The sequence below is a fragment of the Drosophila miranda genome, chromosome 2 (genome assembly GCF_003369915.1).
Source record: "Drosophila miranda strain MSH22 chromosome 2, D.miranda_PacBio2.1, whole genome shotgun sequence".
NCBI classification, from domain to species: domain Eukaryota; kingdom Metazoa; phylum Arthropoda; class Insecta; order Diptera; family Drosophilidae; genus Drosophila; species Drosophila miranda.
Genome location: NC_046675.1, coordinates 23107971 through 23121147, shown reverse-complemented (window position 1 = coordinate 23121147; position 13177 = coordinate 23107971). Strand labels below are relative to the sequence as shown.

Genomic DNA, 13177 nt, shown 5'->3' with positions numbered 1-13177 from the left:
TTCAGGTAAATATATACCGAGATACTGCACTTTGTAATGAATTAACTAATTATTTACAATTTTCTTTTTTAACACTTAATACTTATCGAAATTCATTTTTACCATTTTACTACTCATCGATAGCCATTTGTACTTATTTATAGCGTCGTCCATCCCTAAATGCGCTAGCGTTGAAAATCCATTTGATTCTTCACATTACCATATTTTGTATTATTATTATTATTATTATTATATTCGAGACAATGTGTTAATTTCTTAAGCGATATAGACCCATAGCAGACTTTAAAGTATTCTGCCAGAACAATAATAAATAGTGCTATACATTAGGTGAATCCAATCAATCCTTTCTGATTCGCTTAGCTTAGGTTTTCACGGTTTCCGAACTTGTGGAGTAATCAGTTGTTATTCGGAACTGATTAAAGACTCTGGAAGAACTATGATAGATCTGCAGACTATTATCCGGCTCTCCTTAGTTGTCGTGGCACTTGTTGTCGTCGTCAGCCCCCTGTTGGTACACAGTAAAAGCGTGGTCTTTGGCCAGCAAAGCCCAAATGCACGATTACTCTACGCGACGCATGTGGCAGAGCCTTCCAAGTTCTTTCGCATTACAGAAAGAAGAGTAACTTTCAAACAGGACGTAAGATAGAAATGGCTGAAAGCATTTTCGACAAAAATCTTAATCCATTAGTTGCAGAAAAATATCAAGACTATCGGCGCCATTGTGATAGAAAACAACAACTCCACAATAGGTGGTGAGGCCTCACTAATAGAGGGTGGACCGACTTACACGTTTGCTACCATCAAATTCAAATCGAAGCGTAACCATGGCCTTAACTTTAATTTATATATCTATGATTCTGCGTAAAGTCCGCTGTGCTTCGGTAAAGATTAATTAATTGTGAAATAAAATATACATATATATAAAAACAAATTGGAAATAGAACTGCTATATAGATGCATGGGGCATCTATGATTTTCATAAATTTTTCCTTGCTGTAAATTGATGCAATTTTTGAGGGACGTATACAGGGGAATGGTTTATTTGATCATCATTTTATGGTGTCATCTTTTTTACCATTGTTTCCTCAAGATGTTGCCTTGAGATCCTCAACCTACTTTCCTTACATCCATCCTTACTTCCTTTCTGTGCCCTTTTCGTCTCGCATCTGGACGTGGCATAAGCTAAATGTCGAGTAAATGTTTCTGACAACCATGATGATGCATCGCTGCCTGCCTGCATGCGACACAATCCCAGGGACAGCCTCTTAAAAGTGCCATGTCCTGTCCTGTCCTGCCCCGATCCTGGGCATAAAATCAATGACATGTTGTCGGCGGCAAAGTTTTGGATGCACTAAGTGAGTTCTCCCACTCCCTGCCACGAGAGACACCCTCTTTATGTCCCGTCCTTTCGGCATTAAAACTAATATGAACTGATTTGCCCTCAAACAAGTTCTGGGCCTGGAAACACCCGAAAGTTGACAAATGACAAGTCACATTGTTGTACATTAAATTAATGAAATTATTTGGCAACTTTTACAGGTCATGGATGTCAGATTCTCCACATCTTCGATCTCCGCAAGACTTGCAAAAGTCTGTCAAGATTTGTGGCCCATAAATATGGGGCGCACATCATCAGGAACAGTCGGACTTTACATGGGAGAGGGACCTGAATGGGATGGGATTGGGTATGACGGGCGAGGTGGCACAGTCAATTGTTGGTCATCAATCTTTTAAACAAATGCGGTTCAATGCCTTTGACAGCAGCAGAAGCAGCAGGGGGTGGAATGTGGAGGTGAAGCGAAGTGGAAAGAAGAAACGCAGCAGAAAAACTAATGAAAAAAAGGGAAAACCGGATAGAGATAAATTTCACGGAAGGAACCACCGATCGAATAACTGAATATCCTGTATTATGAGACTATTAGTTAATTGGTTGATTGGGTTTAAGCAAGGGAGACCTTTCACCTGAAAAAATTAATTTTTATTTTCCATATATTTTTTTTATATTTTTATTCAGCTTCGCATAATCTTAAAAAAAACTAAAAATTATCAAATAATCATTATTATTGAGTTGTATTAAAAATAATTATGATGGATAATTTTTAATAATAATTAATAAAAATATCTTATCCAATTATTATTATAAAACTTAAAACAATTTTTATTGTGTTATATATTATTTATTACAATGATTACGGTCCCAGGAACTTTTTGTTTAGCTTAGGAGTGCCTTCCAGTTAAAGATACAACTGACAGACATATGTATTATTATTATTGTTTAATTTATTTAACAGAAATGAATACAAGCCTATGTTTGTATGCCTAAACAAAATAAAACCTTGAAATTATTGCAGCAGTCGATCAATGGCTTCCTACTCTACCAACTACAGGGAATGTAGCCCAAACAATTCACAATGGCTGGAAGGGTAAAGGAATGGCTGTGCCGCAGGGTCGAAGCACAAAAAGAGCATTCACCAACGCGCCACGGGAGCTACTACCAGTGTCGGGGGCAAACACCAAACGCAACCAACCCAGTCCTGGGCATGGGAGAACCCAATGAAGTGTCGTCTGCGTCTGGATTTGATGGCCGTGCACAGAGAGCCAGGCGATGGCGATGGCGGCGACATATTACTTCCTTATTTGTGGGCTGTACCCGGGACCTTTAGCCCTGTGCCTCTCGTCCTCTGCCTCTGCTTTTGTCACGCTCTGAAAAGTGAAACATTAAGCGCAGAAGTCGCGTTGTTTTGTGTGCGTGTATCTGTGAGTGTATCGCCCATGTACGCATTAAAACAATGACTGGGCGCAAACAGTTTAAGCGCTGACAGCGAGCGAGCCAAACATCCGCTAGATAAAAATGTCCGCTAGCTGCTTGCCACACGCACACAAATTTTGATTGAATCAACTGCCACGTAGCACAGAGGGACGGGTCTCTCCTCGACTCGACAATCTCTTTCTCCACTGGTTAGTGATGGAGAGCGGATGGCGGACTCCGCCCGTTACTGGGATGATAATGATAAGCGTATAAAACCATTAAGTGATTCCACTCAAATGAGCACGTTAGGATAAATGTGAAGCGCATGTTGGGGTCTCTCAACCTTTTTTTCGAATTTTCATAGCGTTTTTTTTAAGGCAGATTTGATGTTTGATATCGCTGTGGAAATATGAGAACGTTGCATTAGTTACATGGAAATTAGATAGCTACAATTTCTTAAAAATTGCTAAAGCTAATTAGATCTAAAACTGTTCCGGCTCAACATTATTTAAACTATAAAAAGGTCTCTACTCTACAATTGTACCTATTTTCTATATCCCCCAAAACTAGGCCAATTTTTCTAGTATTTTCTAATATTCCCTTCCCTTAGCTCTATATATCGCTCTTTTCTGATAACATTGAACCCACTGTGCGCTCCAATCCACTAATTGAAACCCACACAGAGGGGCAAATCTCCCGGACGCTTGACTAACGGAAAGTGAATCTTTGAAAAAAATGAAACAAAGGACAACGTTTTTTCGCCAATTTTTTCACTCTGTCTCCAACAACACGTTATAGGATGGAAGAGAGGTGTGACCGTAACAGTAACGGTGACAGCGATGTCCCTAAATCCACGGCGCAAGGCACAGAGAATACGGCATGGGGTCCCCAGAATGATAAGAGAGATGACAGGTGGAATGGGCCGGAGTGTATAAGGGGACCAGTGTCCTCTCGGGCGTTCATGTTAAATGGCCAACAAGGTGACAATGCAGATATAATGCTCATAAGCAGACAACGCGACGGCATAAAGCGACAAACGTGCCACGACAGCAGCGACCATTATGTCGATGATTCAGATGATGATGCTGATTCGAGATTGATAATGGTTCGATGCTAACCGAAATGTCGGACGATTGACTACGGAAATTGGGGGTGGGAACAGGTGGGCAGGCAGTAAAAATGGTTTTCCTTTATCGCCCAACTTTACGCACAATATCACAGGCCAGGCAGATATGTCAGTGTAATATTAAACGATGTCGTTGAGAGCGAATTAATGATGAATGAAGGAGTTCTCCATCAAGCGAAAGGGGAGTTCATGTTTATTGAACTGAAAAGAGCGGTTGCTCACATTTATTTCATAATGGAATAATTTGATTTAACAATACTCGAACGATTTAGCTATATTATTGAATTATTATCATCGTATTACATAGATGCAGAAGTTTTTTAACGATCTAGCAAATTTGAATTATGTATGTATAGTGCTTAACGGTGGATAAAATTGGTAATCCAACGATGAGTAAGAAAAGGGAAACCTCGGGGTGAGATATATAGTACATATTCAATGTTTATATTCACTTTTTCGTTTCTTGGTAGGTAGGATTGGTAGCGCATTACAAATAGCTTAAAAGCTTAAGCCGCTCGAGAATCTTGGGATCGGAACAGTATACTGTAAAAGGCTATTATCCTCGTGTGAGAACACAAAAGAATCCCTGATGGCTGAAATGGCATTCTTCGAAATATTCAATCAACGCCATTCTGCACTCGAAACTACTGGGAATGAAAGAACAACTGACAGTAGCAGGAAGACAAGGAGAAACTGTGGAGACAAATGAGAAAGCCGAAAGTACGGCTATCTATCGAACAAAACACACGGTGGCACTACTCAATGATGGACCCAACTACACCCAAGCTACCTTCAAATTTGCAATAATTTTGTCCGCTTTTGGGTTTGTATGTACAAACAAATCTCGTAACCAAAACAGAAAGCAATGTCATAAGTAAACAGGGAACCCTACAAAGTACTACACCCACCCACAGACATTAGTTAATTGTCAGAGCTTCTACAGTTTCAGTTTGGAAACATGCATTTGGCCAAAAGCCAACACGGCCAGAAGCAGCAACCAGAGAGAAGAATGTGAAGACAGTGCGCAAAAAAGATCGAGAAATGGTTACAATTTAATTAAGTTTTTGGTACGTAATTTGCGCCAAACACTTAAAGTTGTTTCCTTGACTTATTTTTGGGTTTTGTGTCGGCGTTGGCTGCTGCCTCTTTTGTGTCTGGTTCCACCTTCAGGACACCGAAGACTGCTCTGCTGCTAATTACGCAAATGTTTCAACTTTAAATGGCGTCGCCATTTCACGCGCCCTGCGTGTGAAATTTATAAATGTCAACTGCATGCCCCATCACCACCCCATTCAGTTTGCACTTTGTTTTGTCTGTTTAACTTTTGTTCATAGCTGGCTGACTTTTGCTGATTGTGCAGAGCTCGGAAAATACTCGGAAAAACCCAGTACCGGGGCGAAGACCAACTTGAAGTCACTGTAAACCGTAACCTTTCTCCCCGCACGGAGATAGAGAGTGTCCCTGTTCCCCGTCTATGTATCTTTCTCACTGCTCACTTGCAATTTGTTGTATTTGTTAGTTTTGAAAATTAAAAATGTTCCCTTTTTTACAAGAGCAAAAAGGAGGGCCAGAGAGGTACCAGAGCTGAGTAGGAGGCAGAGTACAGAGATGGAGATATCATTTTTCATACATGTGCAACAGGGCGTGAGCGTGCTCAAAAATGCTGTCCTCTGCTCTAGCTGTTGCTGTTGCAGTTGCAGCTGAGAGTATCTCCCGTAATGAGAGTATCTACATACATGAGTGGACACGCGGCAAGCGAATGGTTATGGATGCGGATCTACGTTTCATGTAAGGCTGTTTCTATAATGATGGAAATAATTTAGAAAAACTATTAAAAAACATTTTCTGGAAATTAGTTTTCTAGATTGAAACTTTTTAACAATTTAAACGAGTTCAAATTCAGGCTGTTAATTTGTGAAGTTGTTTTTTTTAATCTTCTTAAAAGGATACTAGGTAAAAAAATTATCCTTTGCATAGCATAGATATTCATAAGCCTTTTATTGAACTCTGAGCCAAAGAATGCTAATATACATAGAATGCTAATGACCAATACGGTCATTAGAGTATCCCAGAGATTAAATATTAACTGAAATATTTGTAGGTTAAAAAATATATTGCCTTATTCAAATGGAATAAATACAATAACACTCCCTCCCCTATAGTTTAATTAATAACTTTGAGCTCACATAGTAAAAAATAAATAAAATAAAAAATAATAAAAAATGCTTGCTTTTAAAAGTTTAAATAGGAAACAAAGTGTATTTTGTATCAAAGTGTATATTGGTTATAAAAAAATATAGGAAAAGACCTAATTAATGATTTTCTAATATACGTTTTCAAATTTTAACACTCAGAAAACTTTAAATGGAGCTTCCTCTTAGATTTCATATAAATCACATATGTAAACCCTGTTTAAGGATCAGGCCAAAAGCCAAGTCGAGTATTTTTGAGGATTAAATAAAGGAAAGTATAAAAAGTACGATCTATTGTACGGATCAGTTAATAATATCCACTGAATTGAAGCTTCTATTATATCACCTTAGACTATGCATTCTTTTATTCCTTGTACCGATTGTTTCACAGCTAAGACTCACAGCAAGGAAACCCAGCCCAGAACAGTATTGAGTACTGAATTCCCTCAAGGTTCTGCAATATTCTTGCGCAGTCTCAGTCTTCGGTACTTGTCAACCCACGGCATTTCAAGGCAATTTTTCTCTACAAAACGAAGCAGCTTAGAACGAGACTCAGATTTACACAAAGTAAAACCCAGCCGAAACACATGTACATATCTCGTACTTGTACAATACACACATAAAATTGCATTACAGACCCGAAAAACACTGGAAGACACACACGTAGCGTAGCCTCCTCCTACGGCTTCCGGAGCACATTTGGCAGTTACTGTCAGTCAATCTCCATTAAGTCCATCCCCAACACCTTATTGAATTTTATTGTAAATTGGAAAGAAAAAAATTGCACCTACAACTGCAAATGCCAAGGAAAAGAGGAAAAAAACGGAAAAGGAGAAAGGCAAGCAAATGTCAGTGAAAGATTCGCAGGAAAAGGCAAATTGAAAAGAAAAATAAATACCAATTGGGAAAGGAACCCGAGTCAGATCAGATGTAGAGAAGGGTCAGAAGAAGCCAAAGGATTGCTGGTAAAGTTTTCAATTAATTTGCATAAATGGCCAAACGATTATGTAATTTGTATGTGCCACATAAATTATCACGCAAAATGAAAATAGTTTCCAAATATGCGACCAGACTGAATGGAATGCTGCTGTAGAGTGGGCGAAACGAATGTGGGGAAGGGAGTCAGCTTATTAGAAGCGTATGAAAACGGCCCATAACTATCAATAAATTACATGAAGAGGCGTGGCACAAACCCCCTAGACCCGAAATTATCGTAGTACACAAATGTGAGTGTTGCTAGTGGGCTGAAACTGACTGAACTAACCGAAAATGAACTGGACCCTGATGAACCAGATATTCCCACAATCTTTTTGTATATCTATAAAATGCTTAACTCTTTAAAGGTATGGAATAACATTTCAACTACAGTATTAGTTGAATTAGCTATATTAACTACAAATAAGTTTTTAAAATTAAAAACTGTCAAACAGAACAATAAGTATCTTTCTATCTATCTATTAACACAAGCGGCAAAGATTTGTCCTCAATACATATTTATCTAAAATAAAAATAAAATATAAATATGTCCAAAAATTGCATCTATTTTAAGAACAGTCTTTTTGTTTGAAATAGATTCTCTAATGGAAATACTCCATGCATAAATATTGAGTTATCTTTGGACTCGGTTCACTAAAAATACTTAAAAGATACTTGACCTCTAGGGAAGTAGTTTCTCCTGCTCGAAGCTCTTAATTTTCTAAAAAAAAATATATGAGTATTTATGTATATTTAGCAATAATATTTAATATAGGATCATTTATTGTCTTCTCATTAATACAACAGATTGATACGTATTCCTAATGATCTTGCCAACAATTAACAGGCAGGATCTTTACTATAATTCATATCATAAATAGCGAGATAGACAGATAATAATAATAATAGGTAGTACCTGTTTAATCCAGTTATGTTCATTAATCATGAACCGAACTAGATCTTCTAAAAACCGCAGTTCCAACCTAGCTGCACCCTGACAAATTTTTTGGGGCCTGCTCGCTCTGGCATTGTGTTCGGGGGTAGGGTGCCTGCCAGAGACCGCAAATTTTATGCACGTTATAAATCACTGCCGACTACGACGACAACCGCCACGTCGAGGACGACTGCAAAACTGTTCACATTAATTGTTGCAACGTCATTTTTGGGCCTATTGTGTTTTCTGCCCCAAACCCCATAGAATGCCCCCCAACCCACGGCCCAGGCCAATAAAAGGCGCTCCCTGTGTGTGCTCCAGACGCCTTTGTGTCACGTGGCAATTTTCGCAAAAGGAATTTCAACAATGTAGACGTTTTTGCAACAGCAAATAATCACAAACAAAAAAATAAGGAAAGTCCAACTATTTTTTTCTCCCCGTTTGCATAGGCAAATTTCCTATGGCCAATCGGCTGGTGGGAGGCTTGGGAAGGAGTCTATAAAAAATGGCTGTTTAGTGGCTGGATTTGGGGATTTGTCAAAGGGCCCCGACTACGATGCACGGATACTAACAATATGCCCCACGACTTTTTCCTTATTTTCATAATTTCACATTTAAGACACAAAGAGCCAAAGCATAAAGTGGAGTTTTTTGTTTGACAGTGCACAGGGCTCTCCGAATGGAATGTCCAAGTGTGGATGAGTATAAAACTTTTGAAAATAATAATTATTTGAAAGAGGGAACTTTTCAATTTAAAATTAGAATTGAAGTTTACTTTTTGATAGATTTTTAATGGGTTGTTATGAAGCAAAAGGTACAGTTTAGCTATCTTTTTAATCATCCATAATTAATAATAATTTTAATATCAATAAGCTGTAGAGAAGGCCTGGAGCCTGGAGAAGGAATCCTAAATTCTGAAGGAATGAAGGGATGGAGAAGCAAGTTCAAATGAGACGGATAACCTCACAGAATATATCGTAAATGTACTATTGACAGCGTTAGAATTATATCTGAGTCCAAAATAGATTTTTCGGTTCGAAAATCAAATTTCTTCGCCTATACTACGTCCCTGCCTACTCAGCTTCGTCTGTAAGTCTATGTCTTGGGCAACTGAGTCGGTCCCCAGCATCCAACAACAAAATAACTCGTCCTTAGCGAGGCGCAGAAAAGACTTCATTACAGGTTTGTTTTAAGTAGATTAAACTGAAGTAAGGCATTGCTTGAATCGACATCCAAATAAGAATGACCTCTAAGGACCTCTAATGGTTTTGAATATATTTAATAGATTTTAGAATAAAAATCGATCTGTTGATTTTTGGTCTTTTTTATTTTTGTAGTAGTTCAAACTTGCGCGATGATTTAACAGATCTTCTCCCTTATTTCGTATTTATTTGCCATTGTTTTAACGGAATGCTAAGCAGACAATACAAATTCTCTGACAATCTAAAAACTCCCCCCACACACTCACACCCACATGCAATCACATTTGTCGACATTTACATATGGTTCCGCATCCACTTGCATAGTGAAAAGATAATCCCCAGCAAATATTGTGAAAATTGTACATAAAATGCAGGCAAAAACACTTGAAAGCAAAGTTATGAACCGAATGACAGAACAGTGGTGGGAGGTGAGGATGACAAAAAAACAGCAAAAGGGCGTCGTTAATATTTCAAAAACAGAAGCACAACCGAAAGGAAAACAAGACAGATAGAGAAAGAGGGACAGAGACGCATTACAAAACAGCTCGGAGGACAACAACGGTAATAACAAGAGCCGTAATACTCAGACAATTGCACACGCGCACACACACTTGACTTTTGTCGGTCCATTCAAAATATTAAGGCATATTTGCCGCTTGGTCAGCAGAATCCAAAATCCAAATAGGTGTGGCGTGGGGGCGGGAGCCCTCTGCTCCTGCTCCGGCAAATTAGACAAAACGGCGAATCACATGGGGCAGGGAAAGGAGGGGATGAAGGCTTCTTCGTGTTGCACAAAATTTATGACCATCGAATGGGGGTGGGATTGCACATTTTCCTCTTGCAATCCCAGGTTTTGAAGGGAGGAGCGCCACGATGAGACCACAAAGTTGTCAATGTGTTAAGAGTGTGTGTGTGCCTGTGCTGTGCGTGTGTGAGCAAATTAATTGTTGACAGCGCGACAACATCTTCAGGCCCCCACCCGTACCGACACTGGCTACGGAAAGGCCCTTGGACAAGTTTCAGGTTAAGTGTTTCCTGACATCAAGCTCCATTTATCACTGCTGTGGGGACAACAAAAGTTCAGAGAGGTCTTACATGGTCTTATCTGGCTACGAAAGGGATGCTTTCAGATCAATACCTTAACTAGCAAACATCTTATTATAAAACCAAACTACAAGGGAGAGAATGTAGGTTGAATGTGGTCCAATGATTGGAGAACATTCTTTGTGACTCCATTATGCACAGTCCACACAACTAAATCAAAGACATTTCGTGCTTTTCAAAAGACTTCTTGCTCTATTTTAACTTTTTAAAAGACCTACATGTTTCAAAAGTGAATCGCAGCTTGGCTTGGATTTAACTGATGGTCACGTATAAATGGAAACCTCACTCAGCCAGTCTGGCAGCACTGTCATATTTTCTGAGGACTGCCAGACTGCCAGATTTAGCAGCTGTTTGTTCCCTGTTTATTCTTTTTGTGTTTGCAAAAACAAAAAACATTTCCACGAATTATCGAAAAAGCATCATACAATTTATTCAATTCCTTCGAACAAAATTCGCACGCAACAGTCTCAAGCATTACCAACACCTAATGGAGTACACAATATCAATGTAATCACAAATAAATTCAATTCTTCAGAGGGAAAGGCGGCACCCAGCCACCGAAGACCCTCTCCAGTTCCTCAGCTACGGCCAGGCAAAGTCGGTCATTATTGGAGTTGGCCACTACCTGGATGCCCAGTGGCATGCCATTCGCATCCAGACCCATGGGAACTTGAGTGGCTGGTAGTCGCAGCACATTGAAAAGACTGAAATAGGCGAAATCATTAAACTTGACTAGAGGATAATAATGGAATGGCGCTGTTCGGGGAGAGCTATGGAAGAAGAGCACGCCATCGTCGCCGAGGAGCTCCTGCAGGGCCTGCTTGCACTTCTTGGTGGCTTCGCGTATCAGTTTCTCCGACTCCTTGGGCAGAACGCCATCGATCAGTCCGTAAATTGCAGCCATGCTGTAGTCACTCTGTCCCAGCAGCTTCTTAAAGAGCTCCACAAAGGGATTTAGCTCGACTCCGTTTCCCAGCAATAAATTAAAATTGGCCGGTTCCTGAGTCATCCAATAGCGCCACATCTTGCCGGTCAGCTTGGTATTCGGCAAATTAGCATGGCGCACGTCTTTTCCGTCGTTAAGGCTCTCGAAATGCTTTCGGACTTTGTACATCACGCGTTCCGTTTCGGTGTTGATGGGATTGCACTGCGGCATGCCATTGGAAGCGACGTAGAAATAACGCAGACGCTTCAGATCCACCTTTTGGTCCAATTTCAGGACAGACTTTAGCTCTGGTTCCAGCAGTACCTGCATAATGGGCAGCAGATCCTTGGCCGAACGTGACATGGGCCCGGCACATACCATGGTTTCCTTCTCCTTTCCAGTGCGGAAAGTGCAGCCAGCCATATTGACCGCTCCCGAGGTGGGTTTGTGACCGAAGACGCCGCAATTGAAAGCCGGTATGCGGATGGAGCCGCCAATATCCGTGCCCAGCCCGAAGCCAGTGCAGCAGGAGGTGATCAGGGCGCCCTCACCGCCGGAGGAACCACCCACCGAGCGACGCAGATCGTACGGATTGTTGGTGCAGCCAATGAGCATGTTCCTCGACTCGATCCACTTGTTCACCTCGGGAACGTTGCTTGTGGCTATAATGATGGCTCCGCTCTCCTTCATCAGTCTCACACACTCGGCATCCTCGGCGGAGCGCTCCGTCTTCCTGGCCACCAGGCCTAGGGTGTGCAGCTTGCCCGCTACCGATGTGCTGTCTTTTGTGGTGAAGGGAACGCCCAGGAAGGGCTGCTTTCGGAAGTCCTCCTCGGTGTACTCATTATTGAGCAGCTTAGTGTCAATACTCTTGGCCAGCTCGAGGGCCTCCTTCTGGAAGGGTCCGTCGACTACCGCATTGATGTCACGGTTAACCGCCTCGATGCGATCACAGTAGGCTTTGACAATGTCGTAACTTTTGAGCTTACGTTCGCGTATCTGCTGTGCCAGCTCGACGGCGCTTTTGGTCAGTATAACCTGTTGCTCGACGCTTGGTGGCGTGGACACACGCTTGTGCGGCCCCAGAAACCAGCCCAGGACAAACTCCAGCAGTCGGTCGCTCAGAATGTGGGCCACTACTATTAGTGCCTCCAAAACGCGATTCCACACCGACATGGCTATTGATTTTTCAACTAATTTTGCGTAACCTCTTGGCGAATGTGCAATACGACGGTGCGGCTGAAGCTTGACTGTCTGGAAAATTGAGTTGCGATAAATAAAAGACGAAGTTCGACCTCATCCACGAGTATGAAAGTTTCTATACCCTACGTTCATGACTTGACCTCCAAAAATTAAATTTCATAGATTGTGGAGAGAGCGGCACCTTGTGATACCTAAATATCATTTAGTAATGATGCTTTTGTGGGATAAATTTTATAAGAAAATAATATATTTTGCATATATTAAGATTGGATTTACAATGAACTTAACAACCCGGTAAATATGAAAACAACGCGGCGTTGCCACTTTTTCCAAGGGAAAAAGCTAACGAAAGCTTTCATTGCATACGAGCACAACCAGTTTTAATTTGAATTATAACTGTTTTGTGGGGGGTGTAGAAACGGTACAACATACAGTAGATTGTTGGAAATTTTTGTGTTTATAAAATATTACCTTTTTATTTATTAATATTATTTATTTATATTTTATTAGAACAAATAAAAAACAATTTAACAATATGCTCGGTTGTATTCTAATTATTATTATTTTTTTATTCAAAACCAAAAATTTTAATGCAATAAGCTATTCCAAAACGATTAGTTATATATAACTAGGCAAGCGAATCGTGTAATCTTAGCATTTTCCTTAAATAACTAACAGTCGCTTCACCATTCCATTCCACGTCATACTTCATGCATAATATACCCCAATCGTTCCGTGTATGGACAATATATGATTTCATGATTGAA

At 40.3% G+C, this 13177-nt stretch overlaps 2 protein-coding genes across 2 annotated transcripts; one reads left to right on the top strand and one right to left on the bottom strand.

The window, feature by feature from the left end:
- The first annotated feature begins 391 nt into the window (after positions 1-391).
- On the top strand, positions 392-931 carry LOC108154486. Its single transcript, XM_017284787.2, has 2 exons — positions 392-637; positions 695-931. The coding sequence occupies exons 1-2, from the start codon at positions 437-439 to the stop codon at positions 863-865; spliced, it is 372 nt and encodes a 123-aa protein (XP_017140276.1). The 5' UTR covers positions 392-436; the 3' UTR covers positions 866-931.
- Positions 932-10687: 9756 nt separating this feature from the next.
- On the bottom strand, positions 10688-12479 carry LOC108157302 (fatty-acid amide hydrolase 2). Its single transcript, XM_017289303.2, has one exon. The coding sequence runs from the start codon at positions 12381-12383 to the stop codon at positions 10806-10808; it is 1578 nt and encodes a 525-aa protein (XP_017144792.1). The 5' UTR covers positions 12384-12479; the 3' UTR covers positions 10688-10805.
- Between the last annotated feature and the right edge of the window lie 698 nt (positions 12480-13177).